Genomic DNA, 25,571 nt, shown 5'->3' on the forward strand with positions numbered 1-25,571 from the left:
GTTTCAGAGGCTCAGGGAGTACAAGGGAGAGTCAGAAGAGCACACAGCCCAAAGCAATTCAAACTTCAGGAAAAAGGTCTCTCCACCTGTTTCACCCCTAGAGTGGGAAAAATCTGGAGACCTCAAAGCCCCAAAGATTAGCAAAATGCACAACTCTGGTTTCTCAGGTGCATCCCTCCTGCTTCTGGAATCCCAAACAAGCTTGGACAAAATAGTAATAGCAGAATAGTGAGAGAAAACATTCCCTTCTTACTAGTTAGGGTATAGCAGTCCACCAACCCCCCCCCCAAAAAAAACCCCTGGTTTTTAGTTCTGATGGGCCTGAATTCTATGCTGCTAAATATGTTCCAGTTAATTCTGACTTATTATTTGCAGGATACTACACCCAATGCCAAACAGAACAAACTATTAATTTGTTGCTTGCTTGTTTGTTAAGCTATCCCCCTTCTCTTGATAGGAATAGTTGGCTTAAAATAAAAATTAAATTCAAATTTTAAAACAGCATAATGAAATCAATTATAGTGTTTTAATTGCCCTGTACACCGCCCTGAGTCCCTTCGGAGAGGGGCGGTATATAAATCCAAATAAATAAATAAATAAATCCACCATTAAAAACTTGGTAAGACCAGCTCTCCTCCCTGAGGGAAGCCTTCAACAACTGAGAGACCAACAGGAGAAGACTTTCTCTTGAGTCTCAGGTATCTAACCATCTTGCAGTGGGATCAGCTTCAAAAAGCTTCTTATTGATGTAAATAATAAGACAAGTTCTATTCATAATGCAGAAAGAAATAGCCAAACCCTGCATTTGGCTTAGAGCTCAACTCAATATTTTAGTGAAGCCAAGCATAGCTTCTTCAACTAGTTTTGATTGCACGTGACTCTGATCTTTGCACAGTACACATCTTTTTGCATGAAAGTTTCATTCAACCATCTTGGTTAACCAATGAGGGCACTACTCCTCAACTTTCAAATCCTGCTTTTACAATCAGCTTGGATAAGAGTTAACTCACAGCTGCTTATGATATATTAAAAGATGAGAATAGGACTTCACCTCGCCATCATCACCTGGTAAATCTCATGGGTTTTTTCCCCCCTTGAATCTTATAAGAATTCAAATGAACATAGTATACAGGTAGTTTCTGTTTAACAAATGTCCTATGAAACACTTATTTGAAGTCCTGAAAAATAACTTTACAACTGGTCCTTGCATCATCCATTGCACCATTCATGCATCTGAGATTTGGGCAGCTCACAACTAATGGTGCTTACAACCACTGCAGTGTGCCAAAGTCACATGATTATTATTTGCACACTTCACAGATGGCTTCCAACAAGTAGACTCAATGGAGAAGCCAGCTGTAAAATTGCAATTTGCGGTCATGTGATTTCTTGCTTAATGACTGCAGTGATTTAACTTAATAACCTAACAACCACAGCAAAATTGAGATCATAAGGCATTGAAGTTGCATGATGTCCCATTTAATAATGATAGAATTGCTGATCCCAAATTTAGTCGTTCAGGAGGACTAACTGTATTGGGGAAAATTGGGAGAAAAAACAGAATGATGTGAGATTCTGGGAATAAGAATGTGAATATTTGGCAATTTTTGACTGGAGAAAGAGATACAGATAGTTTTTGAATTACTACAGGAAATGGGACCAGGATTTCCACTGCTAAATAATGGGGGCATTAAATCACAATGTCCTCGACTGAATTGCGTAGCAACAACAATCCCTGCATTTCTGTTGCTGTGGTTAAATGAGTACTGTATGTCATCAGGTAAGCACTTCCTTGCTACTTCCTGACAGCTTCTAACAACCAAACTCAAAGTCCCAGGGAACTTGCAAGCAGGCCAGTAAGTGACTGCAGCTGTGTGGGAGAGCATGCACAAGTCACCAGGTTGGCATGATACAAGCAAGAGACTCAAAGAGGGTGCCAGGTGGGGGAGACTTACCAGATCAACTTATGATCTCTGTTGGCTTCCCTACCAAGTTTGTTTGTGAGAAACTGGCAAGGAAGGTCACAAATTGCAATCCACATGACCGCATCATGCTGCAACTATCATAAATGTCATCTGCACAACTCTTGAATTTCATTAACTTTTAAAAATTAAAGGATGATAGACACAGAAGGTGATTTCTGGATACCACAACCAATTTATATAAAGGCGCAGTGTAGTTCATTCCTTCCCTGGAACTGCAGGAAACTACAGATCATTTGTCAGACACCCCAAGATGTGGATCTTTAGGAAAGAGAAATCCCAATGAATGAAGTTGAACTGAGCTGCTGCAGCTGACCACCTGCAAGGGCTAATTAAAGCAGGCTCAGACTAATGTTGACACAGAGTCAATATTATGACTATTTTTTTTCCAAAAGATTTTTGCAGTATGAGTTCTGGTGTCAGATCAGAGGATGAATACACTATTTATTGTATTCTATGCAGTAGTGCAGCTGAAACACTAGATTATAGGGACAGCTACTTAGCATCTGGATCTTTCCACCATTTTGCACTCTAGCACTCTGATTTCACTTTTGCTTGAACATTAATAAGACAAAATATCAATATCTTATGTGCTTATTGGAATGTACTAGAACTGCCAGATCTGCAATGTAATGGCTTAGGGAACTGCACTTTGCAAATATATACAGTATTTAGAACAGCAGTGTCTAGCCAAAGGAGATGTTTGCTTCCCTTCCAGCTTTTATTAGGTTTTTTTTTCTTAAGCTTCTTCCACAGTCTGTATATATCCCAAACTTTTGTGTATATATTTCCCACCCAGTTCCCTGAGGATGTTCATGTTCATAATCATTGTTTCACAGCAGCCTGATTAGGAAAAGGAAACTGACAGGAATTCGGGCAGAAACAAACAAGTGGCACTTTTAGTCAACAACACACATATGTTCCTACTGCACTAGTTCAGCAGTCTGTTCTCACAGCTGCCAACCAGTGGCTAACCAGTAGGCAACCAACTATATAAGGAAGCCAACTAGTCTCCCAGATGGATGGTTATTAATGATAATGGCCATTGAGCCTCATGATTTCTGTGAATCAGTTCCAATCTTGTTTTGAACCCATTCAAGATGATAGCCAATAGTAGATGTGGGAGTAAATTCCAAAGTTCCAATTATATGTGGTATAAAGGTTGAAGGTTGAGGGCAAGAGAAGAAGGGGACGACAGAGAATGAGGTGGCTGGATGGAGTCACTGAAGCAGTAGGCATGAGCCTAAATGGACTCCAGAAGATGTAGAGGACAGGAAGGCCTGGAGGAACGTTGTCCATGGGGTCGCGATGGGTCGGACATGACTTCGCAACTAACAACAACAAAGGTTTTCACTGTGCTAAAGCTGTCAACGCTGCTAACATTGGATGTTTTTGCTTTGACAACATATGGAGTTGCAACCATTTTCCTTCTTGTGTTTTACTCTTAGAATTAGAGTTCGAATTAGATGTACTAGGGGTGGGGAGGAGGAATGTGCATGGGAGTTTAATTAGACATAACAAAACTGTAACTAGTGTGTGAACCAAGATTATTGCAATAAGAGATGATAAGAATTGGCGGGCTGGAGAACTGGAGGGAGAGCCTGCATTTCAAACTAATTGGAGAATGTGATTTATGACTGTGATTTAAAGGAGGGAATTGTGCTTTGATACTATGTGCTCAGGGAAGGGGAATTCAGAATTTGGCTTTGACTATGTAAATGCTGAAGTTATGCTTCTCGAATAAAGATTCTTTAAGGTAAACAATGCCTCAAAGTTCTTTGAAGAGTTTCATCTGTTGGAACCATGACAAAAGCTCAATATAAAATGTATGAAATCATAAATTGGAATACCACTTTAAGCTTTTAATGTTCTGTTGCATTTCTCACAGAGTATAGCCTTCCACGTCAGAAGGCAGTTTCATCTCCTCTTTCTCTCTCCTCACCTTTTTAAATTAGCATTCATCTTAAAATGACATAAAATTAAAAGTTCCTTTGATGACATAAAGCTAAAAGTTCCTTTATAAAAACCTGCAAATATGGCTGAAGCTGGTTGCTGATAGAGTGTTCTCAATAAATGAGTCCACTCCCTTTTAAAGCATTCTGTCAGCAGTTATCAATACGGCTTGTGACAAAGAGTTCCATAAGCAAACAATGTATTTTTTTCCTTCAGTCCAGAATGTAATAGCAATCACTGCATGCGTTCTGAGGACAAGTTCTTTAATACTGGGATATGAAATGATATTAAAGAATGCCAATAAACAAGCAGAGCAGCAGCATGCTAAGGGCAGGGAGGTTTGGTAATGGAATGTGGAATCAAATGGTTCATCAGAGTGATTGGAATAATGGGAGAAATGTAGACAACAGACTAAAAGCTTCTGGGACTGAATCCTGGCTCAAATTTAATCCTGCTAAAATGCTGCTGCAGCATATTGAACTTATGCAATCTTTGGCTTTATAATAGAGGAGGAGGGAAGGGCTAAGGCTAAAAATAAGGACTAAAAAAAAGAACATTACTCAAATATGAGGATTAGTTCTGGCTTGTGGTTTGCTCATTCCTTTTCCTGCAGAAGACAGGACAATTCCAACGTAAAGTGGTGAGAATATTTCAAGGGCTGAAAACGTGATTTCCAAGAAAACGCTATAGAAGCTTCAACACAAAAGAAGGATAAGACAAGTTCAGAATATATGGCAATGAGAAAGAACATATTTAACAGTTCCTTTTGATTGGTATTTACAACATATTTAGACAGAGGAAAAAGGTCATTCCAACTTTCAGTTTACAGAGTGACTCTTTTTGCTATTGAGTCATGGTAAGGAGTTGATTTAAAGGCTACAGTAGAAGGAACTTGAAACCGTCTCATTTTCTTTTTCCCCAAAGGATATACAATCATATAAACATATAAACAATCATATAAATGGTTAAAATATATTCAATATTTTCAAAAAAAACATATTTGGAGAAAGTCTCTCATGCAAAGCTCATGAAAAGCTTCATGGGGTGGCAGCATAGATTACCAACTGATAGGGCTTCCATGGGAGGGGTGTTGAAAATGTTAATATTGTGGTTGCAGGATGTAATCAAAGCCCTATCCCCCCCACTTTTTATGTGTACTGCATATCCCACAGACATGAGACAAAAATAATGAAATAAAATAGCCCAGGATTTTACTGCTCAGAAAAATAAATAAAGGTAAGTTGGGATCATAAAAGAATTTCAAGGATTGGTATTAACAGTTCTCTTGCTAATGAATTATTTTTCATTTGATTTCACAAACTGATATGTCACGAACTTTTGGATTATTCTGGGAAGCTTAAAAAAATTAAATGTTAAAATAGCATTTGAGTTCAGGAGTTTAATACTGGGGTTACATATAGTCCAGCAGGAATATTAGAAATAAATTTATCATGCATGTTTTAACCAACATTTTTGAATATAAATTATAAACAATGATATCTCTCGACCCTTGGGGAAGAAATGGTGAAGAAATGAACAACCACGGCAGGTTGAAGAGCTGGCAAGTACTGGATCTCTGGACAAAAACTGCCCCAAAGTGCTCCAGACAGTTGCTTCTCATGAAAAGACTGCAAGACAGCAGATTAATAATAATAATAATAATAATAACAACAACAACAACAGTAGCAACAACAACAATAATAATAATAATGTTGGAAGGGACTTTGGAGTCCAACCCCTGCTCAAGCAGGAAACCTTATACCATTTCAGACAAATGGCTGTCCAGCCTCTTCTTAAAAACCTCCAGTGTTGGAGCATTCACAGCTTCTGGAGGCACGTTGTTCCACTGGTTAATTGTTCTAACTGTCAGGAAGTTTCTCCTTAGTTCTAGGTTGCTTCTCCCCTTGATTAGTTTCCATCCATTGCTTCTGGTCCTGCCTTTGGGCGCTTTAGAATAGCTTGACTCCCTCTTCTTTGTGGCAGCCCCTGAGATATTGGAACTATAATGGGTTTAGGGCTCTGAAAGGGTATAGCTATCTTGCTCAAAATATGTTTGGTATCTTTAATAGAAGATCAATTTTGCATACTTCTTTTTTAAAGCACTTTCAAGAATTGCTTAATAACCTCTTTTCAGTGATTAGGAATCTTTGGCTCAATACGTCTGAAAACACCAGGTGAGTTTCCTTCAATTCTTAGAGAAAAAAGTTTTCATGTACAACTTTAAGGACTTAAAAATGTGTGTTTGGGGTGGGAAAGAAATAAACAGCAAAATGGTAATTAGAACTTTGATTTTGAAAACTTAAAAATGGACTAAGAGTCCAGCCAAATTTGAAATATGATTTTGGAATTAATTATAATAATCCTTCCCATGGGTAAATGTTGTTGTTTGAATTATCTAACAAAAAACATGATAGGGTGGGATTTTGAAGGTTGGACACTAGAGGGAACTAAAGATGTATTAAAAGAGAACGGTGCAAAATATTTTAACATTGGACATATTGAAGGGTATTTTTGAACAATGGACATATAAATTAATTTTAAGAATGTCTGCCTCTGTAGATAGACTCTGTTTAAAAAAACATTATGGAACAGGAACAAATTAGTAGTTTACTTCAGTTTCCACTTCTTCAGTTTGTTTTATTTAGTTGTTTTTTGTTCAGAGCATTGAATTACTTCTTAATTGATCAGTTTCTGTTCCCATGAAGAAGACTTTAATTACTGATCTCATTTTATTTTAAATTTAAGACACTTGATATTGAAAACCATCAGTTTTTTCCAAGTTTTAAATAGGATGACATTTTATTGCACAAATGTGGCCTAAAAAAAGATCAGAAGACTACAGGTACAACATTGGAATAAAACTATTCTACAATGAAAACACTTGAACTTTCATAAAAATGTAGAATGAAAAATGTTGGGTAGCAACTCTAGATTTGCTTAACTTAGAAAATTTGGAAATGCAAACCTGTCAGAATGTATAGCAAAATAATGCCAGAAATCTCATAAAAGCTTATGAAACATCTCACAAGCTTTATCATAAACAGAGCACTATGCAGAATAAGATTTTTTAATACTGTCCTGCCTTGCCCAACCTATCCTCTGCCCACTTACTTATCTAGACAATGGAAAGGTTAATTCTGGAATAAACTATCCCCTGGAGGTAACTACAGAGAAAACAAAAAACATAAAGGGGGATCTGTAGTTTGTACCACCTACCACTATAAGTAGCTGTGTACTGCAGTTTTTATATAGATTGTCTAATTCAGGGGTGTCAAACTCAATTTCATTGAGGGCCGCATCAGCATTGCGGTTGCCCTCAGGGGGCCAGGTGGGTGTGGCCTGGGTGGGCATGGCCTACTGGGTGGGCGTGGCTAAAGTGCAAAAGGCCTACTGGGTGGGCATGGCCAGCTCTACATCGTTCGCATCAAGGGTGCCTATAGGGGCCTGGGCAGGAGTGGGACAGATCTGAGGGTCTCTGGCAGGAGGAGGGTCTCTGGGCCAGGGCCAAGGCAGTGGGGGCCGTTCCCTCACTGTTTCCAGGATGGCTTCACGGGCCGCATGAAACTACTTCGCGGGCCGGATCCGGCCCCCGGGCCTTGTGTTTGACATGTCTGGTCTAATTCATTATGGATGAGATCTTTTACGCACCTTCTATTTAACCTTGTTTAACACTTGCATAAATCTACAACAGTTTAATTGAATCCTTTAAAGAGATTTTGAAATGAAGAAAGAAAGTGTAGAAGGCAAAAGTGGATCAGAAAAAAAAATTAGAGCTGGAACTTTTTTACAGAATAGTATAGAGATAGTGGAGAGGGAGACCTCTCAGCAACTGTCTCTAATGTAGTTACATTATTCTGCCAGTTTTTAAACTTCAAGAAGTTCACATGGTTATTATATATAGGTTAAATCCAAATCCAAATCCCAGACTGCTGCCTGGGATAGCCCCTAGATCGGGGCTGATACAGGCATAAGCTTCCTTCCCATATTTGGGTGGACCAGGTGCCTCAGTAAAAAAAATCTCTCTCTCTCTCTCTCTCTCTCTCTCTCTGTGTGTGTGTGTGTGTGTGTGTGTGTGTGTAAATATGTATATGTATATATATATATTAGTTTATTTTTGTGGAAATGAATGTCTTGGTAGGATGGTAATCTTGAGTATCAATTAAGTAAAATATATTTTACTGTTGTTATTAATATTCATACCATTCTTTTATCCCAACAGCTCAAGAAAATGCATTCTCTCTTTCCATTTGCAACACAACAATCTGTGAAATTGGCCCGAAGCCACATCTTTAGCTTCCTTGGGTCTTTCCAGTCATAGTCTACATTACTTCACTATGTCTCAATTAAGAAAATAAATACCCAGAAACATTGGGAAAGACAAAAATAAATCTTTGTGGTCTTACTTAGTTTGACTCTAAGTAATTGCCAAGTTATATGCCCAGAGGAACAGTTAATATGCGATAACATACTGATCATGTAATTATTGCTATAACATTTATCTTCAGAAGAACGAGATTGCTCCATCTCTGCACGAATTACCATTCTGCTCTGTCTCCTTTAGAATTATTTTGCATTAGGAGGGTCTGAATGTTCAGTCCATAGCTGGTATACAATGACATGCCCAAAGCTTTGGATAGGGAAGCTTATTTTGGGGGAAGTATACTTTTTGCCATCAGAAAATAATTCCAGGAAGAGATTTTCAGAATGAAATAGAATGGGTACCTCTGAGATGCCACGCTCTGGACGGTCCCCAACCAATAGGGGCCATGGAACTGCGGCCGGGAACAACGCCCAGAGGATCAGGGAGGGAACTGTTTGGGGCGGCTGAACCACCGGAGCTGACGCCAATTAATGGATCCCTCCATCCTGCCTTCTGCCCATTCTCACCCATCTTTGCCCATTCTTTCCCCACAGGACATAACGGGCCTGGGTGCTAGCCACGGTGGCAGAGTGGCTGGGCCATACACCTGCTACCCCATAGTGGTGAGAGCTCTATGGGGTATGCCTCACCCAGAGTACGTTCTGGACCACCTCCGGAAGCAGAGACACAACCCATCGTGAGAGGATGAGGAGTGGCCTGCTTCTGGGGGTTCGCCCGGCCAAGTGGCAGTGGCAGGGCGACGATCCAGATACGCACCTACCCGGCTCGACCCTCCTGCAAATTCACCATCCAGGGGACAGCCTTCCCGGAACCACCTGTGACTATGCCCGTTCAATATTCTAGCATAGCACTGCACGCCCTCAGGGGTTCCCCACTCTCCTGGGTGCGACCCGCCTGCATCACATCCAATCTTGATGACGGGCCCAACCACTGGGCCTCTGAGAGATGGCCGGGCAGGGTCAGGGGCCTCCAGCACATTCCCATCAAGAGGCCCCTGATTAAGTTCTTAGCTAAGTTTTTTGTGGGGTTAGGGAGGGGGGAGGGAGGAGACTATGGTTGCACGGGAAAGGCACACCTTCCAGCCACCATAACGCATGCCAGGCCCACGGCCGTTCGCGACGGTGTACAACGAGGGCCAGTCGCCGATAACACCCAGTGGCGTACTGACGAACGTCCCATCCCTAGGATGGTGGGGAATGGCAGAAGGTGCACAGACAGAGGGCCGTATCGTCACCGGGAGTGTCATCTCCGCTCTGTAGAGGCGGTGAGACGCTCCGACCCTCTGTTCTCCCCCGGAGGACCCGGGAGCAAAGGTGCGCACCCTCCCATGCTGAGGCTGGTCTACCTGAATGCAAGGTCCGCAGCCAACAAAGCTCACCTCATTCGTGACCTATTGGAGAGTGAGCATGCGGACCTGGCCTGCATCACGGAAACCTGGCTGGGCCCAGAGGGGGGTGTTCCTCTGGTTGACCTCTGCCCGCCAGGTTTCCAGGTACTGCACCAGCCCCGGGCTCATGGGAGGGGCGGGGGAGTGGCAGTTATCATCAGGGAATCCCTTAGCCCGCGAGAGACCACCGTCCCTCAGATGGTCGGGTGTGAGTCTCTCCTACTGAGATTCGGCCCAGGGGCGCAGCTGGGGCTGCTGCTGGCGTACCTACCACCTAATCGTGCAGCGGCGGCCCTACCCGAGCTACTCGATGTCCTCTCAGGGTTGGTGGTTGAATTCCCAAGACTCATGGTCTTGGGCGACTTTAATCTACCGTCCCTGGGAGGATCGTCCGAACTGGCTCGGGAGTTCATGGCTTCCATGACGGCCATGGACCTGTTGCAAATAATTTCTGGGCCGACTCATGAGAGAGGCCACAACCCAGACTTGGTGTTCTTGTCTGGACGGTGGCGTGATGATGTCGGTGGGGGTGCCACAACTGTTACGCCCCTGTCATGGACCGATCACCACCTCCTGCGGCTAGACTTCCCCCTTGCCACCCCCCACCGTGGGTGCACGGTGCCAGTCAGATGGTACCGCCCTAGGCGCCTAATGGACCCTGATAAGTTCCAGGCAGCGCTTAGGGACTCGCATGCACCCCCTGCTCACAGCTCGGCGGAAGCCTTAGTGGAAGCCTGGGAAAAGGCAGCCACGGAGGCTCTGGACCGAGTTGTACCCTTGCGGCCTCTGACCCGGCGCAGATCCCAGCGAGCCCCATGGTTCACCGAGGAGCTCCGGGAGATGAAGCGTCGGAGACGGGGCCTAGAGAACCGTTGGAGGTCCAGTCGATCCGAATCCGACCGATTGCGACTAAGAATCCTCACCAGGTCTTATCTCGCTGCGATAAGGGTGGCAAAATCCAACTACTTTTCCACCCTCATCGCGTCCGCAGATAATCGCCCAGCTGCCTTGTTCAGGGTGACTCGCTCCCTATTAAACCAAGAGGTGAGGGAGGAACCCTTGCAGGGTCGAGCCGAGGAATTTGGTCAATATCTGCTGGATAAAATCACTCGGATTCGAACTGGTCTGGACTCCAACTGGGCTGAGATGGAAGAACAAGACATGGACAGTCTTGTCGACGTCATCTGGGAAGAATTTGATCCTGTAACTCCTAAGGAAGTGGACAGGATTATGAGAAGGTTAAGCTCCTCCACATGCTTACTGGACCCGTGCCCTTCCTGGCTGGCCTATGCAGCTCGAGAGGCGACACGAGGCTGGTTCCTAGCGGTCATCTCTGCTTCTCTGAGTGAGGGTCACTTCCCCACCGCCTTGAAGGAGGCGGTGGTGAGACCTCTCCTCAAGAAGCCCACCTTGGACCCATCCTCTTTGAATAACTTTCGTCCAGTCTCCAATCTTCGCTTCCTTGCGAAGGTTGTTGAGAGCGTGGTGGCGCACCAACTTCCTCAGATCCTGGATGAAGCGGTTTATCTAGACCCGTACCAATCGGGTTTCAGGCCGGGCTACAGCACGGAGACGGCATTGGTCGCTCTGATGAATGATCTCTGGAGAGCCCGGGACAGGGGCCATTCCTCTGTCCTAGTCTTATTAGACCTCTCGGCGGCTTTCGATACCATCGACCATGGTATCTTGCTGCGACGCCTCAGGGGACTGGGAGTGGGAGGCACGGTTCTGCGTTGGTTTTCCTCCTTTCTCCAGGGTCGCTCGCAGTCGGTGCTGACAGGGGGACAGAGGTCGACCCCGAGGCCTCTCGCTTGCGGAGTCCCTCAGGGGTCGGTCCTCTCGCCTCTCCTGTTCAACATCTACATGAAACCGCTGGGTGAGATCATTCGCAGTTTTGGAGTAGGGTACCATCAGTATGCTGATGACACCCAGCTTTTTATCTCAACTCCAAACAATATCAGTGATGCCCTAGACGTGATGTCCCGCTGCCTGAAAGCGGTCCGGGAATGGATGGGGAGAAACAGGCTTCAACTGAACCCGGACAAGACTGAATGGCTGTACGTACCGGGAAGCCAGGAGATTCAGAACGTCCCACTGCTTAACATTGGGGACAAGTTACTTCCCCCTGTTGATAGGGCCCGCAACCTGGGTGTCCTCCTAGACTCGCAGCTCTCCCTGGAAGACCACATTGGAGCTGTGACCAAGGGGGCCTTCTCCCGGGTTCGACTAATTCGCCAACTGCGGCCTTATCTGGACCTGGATTCCTTACGTACAGTCACCCATGCCCTTGTGACATCTCGCCTAGACTATTGTAACGCTCTCTACATGGGGCTGCCCTTGAGATCCACTCGGAAGCTTCAACTGGTGCAAAGTGCGGCGGCACGGACACTCTTGGGAGCCTCCCGATACTCCCATATCACACCTCTCCGCCGTGCGCTGCACTGGCTTCCGGCTGCCTTCCGTGTGAAGTTCAAGGTGCTAACGATGACTTACAAAGCCCTACATGGCATGGGTCCGGACTACCTTCGGGAGCACCTTCTGCCGATGTCAGCACCCCACCGTCCTGTGCGCTCCCACAGAGAGGGCCTCCTCAGGGTGCCACCGCTCAAGGAATGTCGGCTGGTGGCCCCCAGGGGGAGGGCATTCTCAGTGGGTGCGCCAGCCCTCTGGAACACCTTACCAACAGAAATCCGGATGGCCCCTGACCTCCGTACCTTCCGTCGCGACTTAAAAACTTTCCTGTTTCAGCAGGCTGGCCTGGCATGATAGCGTTAATTGGGGTCCCAGTTTGTGTTCATTAGTGTTTCTTATTATCTTTATTGTTCAATCTGTATACCTTCCTTCCTCTGTACACCGCCCCGAGTCCCTCGGGAGAAGGGCGGTTTATAAAAACTAATAAATAAATAAATAAATAAATAAATAAATAAATAAAACAGGGGTCCCCAGTTCCCAGCCCTTTGGGAACCAAGCTGCACAAGCAGCAGCTGAGTACATAGAGCTCAATTTGTGCAAGCAGTGGGCACGTGTGAGAAACCATCCTCTTCCTCCCCCCAAACCATCAGGGCCACTGCTGCCAGTCCATGAAGCTGGAAAGGTTGGGGACCACTGTTCTAAAACCTGCATTTTCTTGCTTTTTTACATTGACACTGTTAAGTCCAAATTAAGATAACTGTTTATTGTAGGGTTTTTGTGCCTTTTAGTCAGTGTTGCCTCCTGGCAAATGGTGTAGTTTCTACAATTTTCCAAGTGATTTGTCACTGCCTTCTCCCTAGGGCTGAGAAAAGTGACTGGCCTAAAGTCGCCCACCTGGCTTTGTGTTCAGGAAGGACTAGAACTCTGGTCTCCTAATTTTAGCCTGGTGTTTTAACAACTCTCTCAAATTGGCTCACAAACTAAGTTTAGCTAAATATATTTTGCAAGGAAATCAATGGCAAGTCTGTCACACTGAATTAATTGGAAACTGGACTCAACAGGATGCATTTAATACTGAAGCACGGTAAGTGTTATTTTATTTTTTAAAGAGGGACTCAAGTTACATTCATGGGTTTGAAGGAAATAAATTTCCCACTCTGAGACTACCTCTTCTGTAGCCTCACAAGTGTTTCTTGACAAAGCTTTCACTGCACAATCATCCTGTCTCTTGTATTATAACCCTCCTTTTTTATTCTTACCACTGATAGACTACCTCTGTGATACTTTTCGATTAGCAGCACATTGAGCAGTCCATCTGGAAGCACTCTAATTTTGCAAATGGGTCTTTTTGCATAGGGAAGTCAGCCAGTTCTGCAAGTCCTGCCAGAAAATACTTCACTGTCCATCTCTAATATTCTTCTCTGAAATTAAATTCCCAGAATGCCGCCAACTGTTAATTCCTATCATAACTCCAGGGGATCAGTGGTTAGAACCAGAACTAAAATGCAACAAAGCAAAATAATCTGTGTGACCAATTATTTTAATTCTATTTCTTCCTGCTTAAGGAAGGCAGAGATAAACCCACTCCAGGATACAAAAATTCTCTAAAACTACCCTATACTTGGAGAACAAAGCAATCCTACACCCTAACCCTAACAAAGCTATCACCTTGGAACAGCTGCCACAGAAGAAGACATGATATAAAAGACACTGAGATCCTAGAATAGCATAGAAATAATATTTTGCAAATATATTAAATCTATGAAGTAATCAAAATAGGAAATACGTCTTTTGAGACTAAAAATGGCCAGGCGTCAATTTCTTAAATGTGTGAATTTGAGTGAGAATTTCTTCTGTCCACTTAACTTTGGCATAATAGTTAAGATGCTGGATTAAAAACCAGGAGACTGTGAATTCTAAGTCTCCCTTAGGAAACTGGGTAAATTGGGGGCAGTCACTTTCTCTCAGCCTTCACAGGGTTGTTGTTATATGGAAAACAGGAGCAGAATTATTAAGTATGTTCACCTTCTTGAGTTATACAGACATATCTCATTATATTATGCTTCGCTTTATTGCACTTCACAGATACTGCATTTTTTTTACAAGATCCTCCATCCCAAAAAAAGATTACAACTCGCTACATCTCTGATGATTAGCATTTTTAGCAATAAAGCATTTTTATATTAAGATTAGGTACATTTTCAGACATAATGCTATTGCACACTTAATAGTACAGTAGGGTACGGTATGGAGTAATTATATACCTAAGCACTTGAAAAAAAATCTGACTGTTAAGATATCTGCTTTACTATAATGGTCTATAATCAAATCCACAATATGTCTGAGATAGGCCTATTTTTTAAAAAGGCTGGGTAAAATAATAACAACAACAGCTTTCATTTACCTAGAATATCTAACAAGATACATTAAAAACAGACCATATCTATTAACATATCTTTACTCTTTGGACAAAGAAGAACTATTTCTTTACTGAACTGTGAATGCTCAGTTAAAAAAAAACAATTCCCTGTATATAACAATTTGTCTCCCCTCTGAAATTATTAAGAGTACAGCAACCTTCTTAACTTAGTAGTTGAAGTAGATATTATCTGGAATTTTATAATTATTTTATTTTTAAAGAGAAGAAAAACTGTCAAAAATACCCATCCCATGGCCTTTTATGTTTGGCAGGACTTTTAAAACAAAGGCAGCTCTGCAGTAAGCCTTCTCTCAATTGCTTTAAGGTGGATATTTAATTTTGTCTATGTAATTGGCAAAGAACAAGAAAAATATGAAAATATGAATGGATGAGATCCAGTAGGAATGCTCAAGTTTCCCACAAAGATTTAACTAATGGTGTTTTATGTTTTGAGACATTGTAGAAATCTACCACTGTATTACACTATAAATAGCTATGCAAGTATCCTTACAAAGGTCAGGCATATCTTTTCTGAAGAAACTATCTATGACAGCCATACATGTCCATATCAGGCTCCATGCATCAGAATATTGACTTGTGCATCATCACATCCACGCACAAATGAACCGTTCATGACACAAGAATGTAAGTCACACCATTTGCATCATGGCAACCTAATACAGGTATTACAATCTTATCTAGGTTCCCACCTTTCTGAATCCAAAATCAGCAGTCGTAATTCTCACTGGCTGAGTTTGCATGGCACAATTAATTGCAATTTATCAACCTTCCTTTTTTTCTTACTAAACCTGACGTGAGTTCACTTGGGCTGGGTAAGCATGCAAAGCTAAAATGTGGTCAGATGGGGGCTCATGGTTCTGTGTGGACATAGCCTTTTAGAAAGGAACAGAAAGGAGAGACAGATCACAAAAGGGTGAAAAATGAACTGACATCAGGAAGTAAATGACATATCAGACTAATTTTTCCTAACTTGATGCCTTTCAGATATGAGGCACAATATAATTAGCTAAGTATGATAAGAGTTGTGATCCAACAATGATAGTAAAAGTATGAGCAAGAGAGTGAAGGTAAATGTGATTGTGAAATTTTTCATTTTTTAAAAGAGTTCTCATTTCAAAGGTGAACATCAAGTGGGAGAACAATCTAGAAAGACTCAAGACTGGTACATAACATATTATTGCGTTGCTGAAAATGTTTTATGAGCTCTATCTGTTTTTCTTTCCACAGCCCAGTGACTGGATTTCCAAAATGTTGGAACAAAACATTAAAAAATGTTTGGCTAGCTTTTGGTTCCATGCATAATGCAATCATAGAGAGTTGGGCGAATTCAGTAAACTATGGTTCAGTTAACTGGATAGTGCGTCTGTAAGTACATCCAGCAATCAGGACGGTTGTATTGATATTAAGCATTAATTGATCTAATGTCTACGTGAATGCTAAGTCAGAAATGCATCTGTAAAGTTTGTAATGCTCCCATATGCAAAGCTGATCAGCTTTGAGCAAGATTTTCTTCACTTAATATTCTCCTATATAAATGATGACCTCATAATTCCTGCCTGTAAAATCTTGGAATCCAGCTATCTAGAAACTCAGATTTAAAGAGTTTTTAGAAAGGAATATGGATGGCCGAAATGTCTTGCAATTACAATAGTTCTTCTATGTTCTAGCAGTTTTAGCCTTTCGTCATTTCTTTTTATCATGGACACAAATTGAGAACAAATTGTGAAATATTTTGCTTTTATATTGGGCTCAGTATGTAAAGCTCATCTTTAATTATAAACAGTACTACTTCAGGAAACATTGACAAAGATGAAATTGGATAATAAAGAAAACAGGAAAGTGGAAATCATCCTAAGCTACTGATACTTGCTATTTGAAAGCTGAGACAGTTGCGGTTTTAGTTTCCTTAGATATTATACTGTTCTGATGTCACTCCATGATCTCCATAACTTTGAATTCTTCAGATTGGATCCTAGAGCACTATCTATCATCTACCCCAAAGGGTGGGGAAAAAATCCCAGGTCCCATTATCCAGACCATATTACTTTCTTTTGGGGTGATGACCTTAGCTGCAGGGCACGACCACTTTTATCCCAGGTAACAACGACTAAACAGTTAAGTTCACGTAGCATATTAGACAAGATCAGGGGTCAGCAACCTGAAACAGTGAAAGAGCCACTCGGAACCGGTTCCCTCACAAAAGGAAAAGCTGGGAGCCGCAAAAAATGTGTGCGCATGTGCGTACATGCGTGCAAACGCAGAACAGGGTTTGACTGAAGAGTGGAGCCAAGGCGAGATATGCACCTACCCTGCATATTTGAACTGATTGGTTGAACTTTTTTAGTCCCACTTTTTTTTGGGGGGGACTGCACATGGCAGAGGACTGGGAGCCACAGGAGACGGCTGGAAGAGCCGCATGCGGCTCCGGAGCCGTGGGATGCAGACCTGTGGACTAGATTAAAACACATTGGCAAGTTTGTGCTTCAGCAGGTTACAGAAATATAGCCATCGCCATCAGCCATGATACAGTTTTTTGGAGGAGATACAGCTTGTTATGGGAATATAGCAATTGTGGTTTACTTATTTGTATCTCACCACAGTCTAAACCATACTGGCTGGGGAATTCTGGGAGTTGAAGTCCACACATCTTCAAGTAACCAAAGTTGAGAAACACTGATCTAAACTGATACATGGCAGCTTACAAAGAGAAATAAAACACAGAATATATAGTAATACAGAAACAAAATACTGAAAAATCTACTGACCATTGTCAAGTGGGCTCATGTTCTAAATGCCCTCTGAAAAGAGTTCATCTTCTGCAAAGTGGGAAAAGTTGGGCTGTCTCTACTATGGAAAAGCAATGCTTCCAGCTTTCATCCTGCTTGATCTCACCCAACTGGGAGACAATTGGCTGCTTTTCCAGGCACAATCAAATCAGTTGAGCAAATTCTAATAGAGCAATGCAAGTCTTGCAAGTAAATTTTTGTTAGCTTGGGTTTAGAATTTGCATGTGCGTACAACAGTTGTGTGCTTTTTAAACCATAAGCGATTGTCAGGGATCTCAGTCTATAATTTGGGACCATAGGTGAGCCAAGTGAATAGTAATTGAAAGTCTTAATATGTTTATTAATTATGGTCCATTAGTAATTCCTGAACAAGAGATCACACTAATAAACTAGAGATACACACAAGCAACTATCAATGATGTCAAAATGACAAAATATGAGTTGTGAGATCATGACACATTGCACTGCATAAAAGTACACAAGGAGCAGGATTTGTGCCAGAACATTGCAGTATATATCACTTGTCCCCTGTCCATGATGTTTCACATACTTATACATCATCAGTCTCAAGAGATTATCAAGAGTGTGGTAGTTTTGGCAAATTTCTTATGGTGTTTTAGGTGAGAACACCAAAATATCATCAGATATGGCCCTTCATTCTTTGATTAATTTTTACTTAATTTGTGCTCCTAGGGATCCCATCTGGGGAACATATATGCCACAGAGCCCAAAGTCAGTGTGTTGCCAGCCCTTGGCATATGTACCATGTTTCCCCAAAATTAAGACCGGTCTTATATTTTTCTTGCCTCCAAAAGAGGCACTAGGTCTTAATTTCGGAGAATGTCTTACCTAGGACCACTGCAGCCAGGCCTCCCACACCCCAACACCTGTCGCACCACTGCTTGACTTCTTCTGAAGCTGCTTGCCACAACTTGCAGCCGGATGCCATGTGGCACATTGTGCCATTGCCACTCCTCCCGGCAGGATGCCACACAGTGCTTTGTGCCATTTCTGCAGCTCGCAGCAGGACACTGTGTGATTCTTTGGGCCGTTTACACAGTGGAAACGGCCCAAAGTGCCAAGTGGCCTCCTGCCACAAGCAACAGAAGGGGGCCAAAGTACACGAGCAACGGAAGCATCCCAAAGCAGTGGAAGCGGCCCAAAGCGCTATGCGGCATCCTGTCAGGAGGAGTGGCAACAGCGCAATGTGCCACATGGCATCTGGCCACAAGTGGTGGCAAGCTGCCACAGAAGTCAAGTAGCGGTGCGACAGGTGTCAGGGTATGGAAGGTCTGGCTATGGTGGTCCTAGTGGTAAGGTAAGCAGGTGTGGGGCGCATGGGGCAGCTTCACCTACCCCACCCTAGCTTGCTTTTTATGGGTGCATCTCGTCCCAAAATTAGGGCTGCTTTGGAGTAGGACTTATATTAGTACCACCCCCAAAAACCAAGCTAGGGCTTACTATCAGGCTGGGTCTAACTTTTGGGGAAACACGGTAGTAGTTCTCAGTATTTTTTTTATGACAGTTTACTGGTCTGCAGAAAGGAAAACCATTGGTTTATAGTACACTCTGCCATGTAAATTCAAATAATATTACTTTATTTAATAAGTTATGATTCAGTAAATCATAGTTTAGCAAGATATATGAACTTAGCCATTATTGCTACTGATTCCGTAGGAAAGATAAATATAGGTGATGTTTTGGGGTGAAAACATATTTTGTTTGCTGAACAAGGGTAACTTGTCCAAAGTCCCTTCCCATGGACTCAGAATGCTGGCAAGAATTGGCTTTAGCAACAGGGGACAGGAGATGGAATGCCGGCTGAGATATTTTACTTATCCTGGAAAAATGCTTGAATTGTCTAAAACTGCTAGGTAAACAGCTGCACCAGTGAATATTAGTATCCAATTGGAAGTAACTCTTGCCACCCAACCATGACATGTGTATACCATCTGGCTTCACAGAACAGCTTGGCGTCTGCTCTCTCCTCCCACAGCCACCTGTGCCTTAGTGGTAGGAGCCTTAGTAAAAGCTGAGGGAAGAAAACGAAAACCAGCTTATGAAATGGCATGGGGGAGAAGCTTCTTGGGATCACTTACAGGGCTTCCTCCTTTTCTGTCACCTCCTCTGCTGCCACCGGTCTCTTTTCTCACTGTTGTGTCCAGCTGATACCTCTGGATCTCTCCCCCAGAGTTACGTTTCATCAGCCTGCTGGGATATGTGATTTCTGAAATACCCCAACTTTTGCGCCAATTGGAATTTGGAACCCACCTACGCGAGTCACCAGGTGGTGGATCTGCCTTCACAAAACCTCCGAGAAGAAAAACAGAACAAAATCAGCGATGCATTCTCAGTCAAGCTAAGCCAAACCTTGGTGTATATTAAAAGAAATCAATGCTTGGCAGGAACATTTGAACACTGCTAGTGTAAAGAAAAGCCCATCCACATTGAAAACGGCTGTCTCAGTGCCCTTTCACACAACCTTTAAGCCTGACTCACTTTCTTTGGGGCATGCTCACTACTTTACATTCTAAAAATGACAGGTGCTGAGGTTAAAGCTTTTCCTGGAATCCACAACCTCGATATACTCCAGGCCACTGGACAACAACGAAGGGAATGCACTCTGCGTGTACTCAAGGACTGTCTCTCCTTTTGTTTGCTATAATCACATGTATTTTTGGACTGGCCCCAGCAGCATTTAAAATATTTAGGCTGAACCCTCGGTTTCCGCATTCCCAAGCATTTCAGTCTTTTTCCCATTTCCCCAGATTCTTTCATCCAATTCATTCATATTTATCAAAAAAATCTATGAGCACAGCTGTCACCCATATAAGCTTGAATGGCAAATGCCAGAAGAACCTCCATCCCCTGCCCCAATCCCAGGTAAACCTGACAGGAGATTACACCCACCCTCCCCAGCTGTTGCTTAAACATCTCCACCTCAGAGAGGAACGGCAGAAAATGTGTCGATGCAGCAGAAAAGGCTGCAGTCCTAGCACTGATGGAATGTAAAAATGTGTCTATAAAGAAGGGATGGGTTTTAAACAAGAGATATATTTACAAACAGCAAATTGCTGTATCCCCCTCCCCATTCCAAAAGGTGAGTAGCGAAACCCATTGTTGGAGGGTGCTGGGAGGGGGAAAGGAGGCAGTATTGGAATATGGTGCTCCCTGTCACTTTGAGAAATATATGCAATCTAACTCCGACTGCTTGATTGGCAGTCCAGTGCCTGTACCCAGCTTCCTACCTCATATAGCACTCACTACTCCAAAGCAATACAAAGAAATATGTGGGGGGGGAGAGGGGGGAAAGTTGGGAGGCTGAAGCAAAGAAGAGTTTTTTCCCCTCACCTGAATGACAAAGCAGCAAGCAGCAGAAAGCTGTCAACACCCAGTTCTGAAGCGAGCAGCTCATAATGCCTTCATAATCGGAGCCAGAGTTGGCACCAGCTGGTCTGGCATGCAAGGGAGGCAGATTGTGGTGCCCTTTCTTCGTTTTCTTTTGCTTTGCATTGAAAGTCTGGGGCTCTTACTGGTCCTTGCCTTACCTCTTCTTGTTTCTCCTCTTTGCTCTTCCTTCTGGGTTACTGCTGAGAAAGATAAGGGTGGGAAAAAAGAGGAGTGGAAGAAAAGCAGTTTAGGGCAGGCGATGGGAATCTTTTGCAGAGGCAAATCAGAACCAGTGAATAGTTGGAAACAGGCAGGAGAAAGACAAAAATTTCTTCCTCTTGACTATGCAGAGATGGATAGAAGAGCCTAACGTGACGTGAGGGAGAACTGTGGAGAATTGCAGCGGGGGAAGCAAGGGAGAAAAGGGACACGTGAGCTACAAAGATCCCTCCTCCTGCCTTTTTAGCATGGAAGAGCCGTCTGATGCTCGCTTGCTCTCCAGCTCCATACACAGACTTTTTGTATGGACAAGCATGAGAGAAGGCAGTAAAACTCACAAAGGAGAAAGGTGTCATATACATATATATTAGCCCCCTGCACACACACATAAAGGTAAATCAGGCCTTTATGTTGACAATCAGTCAAGTCACAATAAAATTTACTAGTAAGCCATAGGCACAAACATTGATCATTTACATAATAAGGAACTGCCACCTTTGGAGATTGATCAGATTCTTGATTTTATTGAAGGTTTGAGTTTAATGCCAAAGATTTCGTCTTCCAAAAGATTCAGAATGCTTCCCACTATTACCAGGGAGCCTGTAGATTATGCTTAATTCCATCCCCTTTACTCAGCTGAAAAGAGTAAGCCTGACCTGTTTAGATGAAATTAAATCTTATTTAGTAAGTCATTCCAAGTCAGTCAGCAATGTGGAATCTTGTACAGACATCACTTCTATACAGAAGGCAACACTAAAGCAAACTGATCAGCAAACAATGCACACCATGAAGGTTGTGCATCAGGTAACTGTAAATGTACTTCCATTCACAAGTGTGAGTCACACCAACAACTATTGGGTAGCCCTCAGTTTACAATCATTTGCTTAGCAACCAAAGTTACAGTATCACTGGGGAAAAAATGGACATAAAACTGGCGCTCCATGTTACAGCTGTAGTAGCATCCCCACAGATCATATGATCACTATCAGGGCACTATCACTATGGGGGTTTCCCAATACTCCCATGTAACACCTCTACTCCGCGAGCTGCATTGGCTTCCAGTTGCCCTCCAGGTGAGATTCAAGGTGCTGGTAATGACCTATAAAGCCCTAAATGGCTTGGGTCCGGGATATTTGAGGGAACACCTGCTGCCGGCATCAAGTTCCCTTCGTCCAGTGCGCTCCCACAGGGAGGGTCTGCTCAGGGTGCCGCCGGTAAAAGATTGCCGGCGGATAACACCCAGGGGGAGAGCCTTCTCAGTGGGTGCGCCTGCCCTCTGGAACCAGCTGCCCGTGGAGCTGAGGACTGCCCCCGACCTCCGTTCATTCCTCCGGGACCTGAAGACCTGGCTCTTCGAGCTCTCTGGCCCAGGCTGAGAATTTTAATTTTAATTTTAATTTTAATTGGAGTTTTTACTTTTTTTTCAGGGATTGATGTAATTTTTTAAATTTTTTTAACTTTTGTATTTCTTGTTTTAAATACCCTGTAAACCGCCCTGAGTCCTTCGGGAAAGGGCGGTATATAAATCTAATAAAATAAATAAATAAATAAATAAATAAATTTGTATGTCCAGCGCGTAATTATTGTATGTCGCAAAGAGCCATTAGTCAAGTGACTGCCATTTCTTCCCTTCCAGTTTCTCATAAGCAAACTCAATGAGGAAACTGGCGAGCAAGGATGCAAATCGGCTCCAGTTAACTTGTTCCTGCTTTTTCTCCTGATCTCAGAACTCTCTCCCCTTCACAGACTCCACCAGCCCTCCTTCTAGCTTCCCAGAACTTGCATGTGGTTTGCTCCAGCCCTCTCCCAGCACTCATAGTAACTTTGCAGTTTATCTGGAACTCCCACCTCTTCCTGCTAAACCGCCCTCAGCTCTTGGGGTTACAATAGCAACAGGACTGCCTGGGATGGCCATCACTAAATGATGTGGCCCTGTAAGACACACTTTCAGACTCCATTACTTGGTGGCTGCAGTGCCAGTTCCAATTGCCATCATAACCTAAGAACTACCTTCACTTGCCATTTTCAAGAGGTAACGTTCCCTGGTCAAGATTTTGGAAGATGGGAATGTATGGAGCTTTGCAGGGATGAGGCGAGATTTTAAAACATGCTACAAAATGGTGTTAAGTACTTTTCTGATATAATTCAGTATTTATAAAACTTGTTTTAGTAGTCAATTGATATAGACAAACTATGGCTATGTTCCCAAACTGTCCTCCAACCTTTTAATAGGACACAAGCTATAAAATAATTGTTGCAATTTGTTCATTTTAAGTACCCTGCCCTACATTTAAGTTACATGAATGACTTCTTATTTAAGAACAAGGATTTTGATCATGCTTAGAGATGGAAATTTACATCTGCAAGATGCAATTTTTTGAGATCACTTATTGACTAAATACCAAGAGGACCACCTTTTTGTTCTTTAATGGATTATCCCTTAGGCTTTCTAAATTCTCTCCATAACCACCTCCAGGCCTTTTTATCATACAATATTAGTACCCAAACATACTAGATTGTTTTATAATTACTATAATTAAAATAGAGGTCACATATTTTTAAGTCATAATTCTCATGTTCTCTATAACATTTCTCTCACTTCTGGTTAAAACCAGAATATGGTTGCTTCTACAATAGTTTATTCTTTTATTAGCATCACGTTTGTAAAGGACACAAGCACTGACCATCTGTTACATTATAATGATTTCTGTATCATCACTCTATTTTAAAAAGCCTTCTAGGATAACTCCTTCATGTGTATGTTGCTGTATCAACCTGTTTAAGGTAAATCAATAAGTTATAGAGAATGTCCAGGTCTCCTAGCTTTAATTAGAATCTTTTCCCTGTAGTTGTTTTAGTATAGAAACTAGATTTAATTATCTTTCACTATGTAAATTTCCTGGTCTTTGGAAAAGAGTGAAAGTTGCTTCCATTCATTAATAGTACTATTGCATTCCTGTCATTTTTATTATTTATGCCACCAATTTCATTAGAAAATTAAAATTCGTGGGAGAAAAGTCTTTACGGTGAAGAACACAAATGAATATAGACCATGGCATTATTTAGAATGCAAAAAGTCGCAGAAACTAATGGAAGCTTCTGGTAAAAGTTGCTGAATGGGTTTGGGGTGTCATCATTAAGCTGAAAAAGAAACACAGGAGGGGGCAAGAAATTTGCTTCCTTCATTTAACCAATTTATCATTTTAGAGTGATGTGTGGACCCAGTCATTACCATGTTAATTTCTCATGCCTTTACCATGCTAAAGCTTCTGTGTTGAAGCAAGTGCAACCTGAGCCTTCAGTAGCAGAAGAGGTTTCCAGAATACAGACTATCAGTTCTGTATGCTTATAATTCTGTACCTCTCATAAGAAAAAAAATGGAGCTTAAAAAAAAGGAAAAAGAAATATTTTAAGCATTGATAACTGATGTAATTGTACTACAAGGAGATGTAGTTTTTCCAAAAAATGTTAGGTGCTATATTACCAACATTACTTTTATTAGTTTTCTGTGCATACACATTTTCTTTTTCTGTGAGTTAGACTGGTTGTAGTAGATACACAAAGCAAGCAGCAAAGAACAAACATTCTAATAATCTCTTCAACTCCACACATCAGGTATAGTGATATACATAAATTTAGTTTATAAAAAAGAATATGTTCAGTTACAGTTAAAGAAGCTGAAGAAGAAAAACGTCATTAATTAAAAAACACATTGGTATGCAGGCACAAAAAAGCTTGAGGGACTTGAAAAGGATGGGCAACTGAAATTAGAACACTGCAAAATGTACTAGCAGCTTTCCTACTCCCACTTCCCTCTATTAAAAGGCCCAGAGACATAGCTGTCTGCAAAGAGGGACAGGAGAAAACATAAACGTGCCCTGTTCCAACCTGGTTAATTGGTGAAAGCGAACACTCAATGCTTGCCATCCTTTACTGCTGTTCACAAGCTCTTGTGCTGATTTGACCTCCTTAACATCAAGTTAGGTCAAAGCTGAGGAGAGGGGAGAATATCACTGTAATTACTTTCCCCCCCCTTAATAATTGAACAAGGCAATACTCCATTTCTTCCTATCAGGACATCTAATTACAGTAGGACTGTTGTAACAATTCAAACAGAGGCACCTACATAGATGAATATTCTTGCTTGAATTCTGAAGAGGCTCAAATATGTCATCTCTACCACTCTCTCTTACACACAAAGATATTTTGGAGTCTTTGGCTGAAGAAATACAGAATGCACTCAGCAGTGGCGTAGCGTGGGGGGTGCAGGGGGGGCCGGCCGCACTGGGCGCAACATCTGGGGGGGGCGCTCGCACTGAGCTGCTCAGGGAGCCCCAAGGGCTGCACAGAGTTGGCTTGGCTCCGCTCTCGAGCTGCTCTTTCTTGCAAAGCGAAACGGGTCCGGCAGGTGAGATGGGTGGCCACATAAACTGAATAAAATAAATAGAAGTGGCCAACTCTCCGCCCAGGCTCAGGCCAACCGCAAGCGCCCCGCAGGCGCCCCGGCAGGTTTGGCCGAGCGAAGACGGACCCGCTGGCCGGCCGGCCTAGCTTCGTGCGCATGCGTGGCTTTATTTAGCGGGGCTCACGTGCGAGCTTGAATGCAGCGGCTCTTGCAGGT

General features: G+C 42.7%; 1 protein-coding gene across 1 annotated transcript in view; it reads right to left on the reverse strand.

Annotated features, from left to right (window-relative positions):
- Positions 1-20,807, reverse strand: part of ADAM11 (ADAM metallopeptidase domain 11) — a gene marked incomplete at its 3' end in the record, with an annotated part of 97,261 nt that extends 76,454 nt beyond the window's left edge. The window contains exons 1-2 of the mRNA XM_083378515.1: positions 20,693-20,807; positions 19,441-19,652 (exon numbers count right to left, since the gene is read on the reverse strand). Coding sequence (XP_083234641.1) covers positions 19,441-19,652; positions 20,693-20,756 — 276 coding nt within the window. The 5' untranslated portion in view covers positions 20,757-20,807. The remainder of the gene's footprint in view (positions 1-19,440; positions 19,653-20,692) is intronic.
- Between the last annotated feature and the right edge of the window lie 4,764 nt (positions 20,808-25,571).

The sequence above is a fragment of the Vipera ursinii genome (assembly GCF_947247035.1).
Source record: "Vipera ursinii genome assembly, chromosome: Z".
Classification (NCBI taxonomy): domain Eukaryota; kingdom Metazoa; phylum Chordata; class Lepidosauria; order Squamata; family Viperidae; genus Vipera; species Vipera ursinii.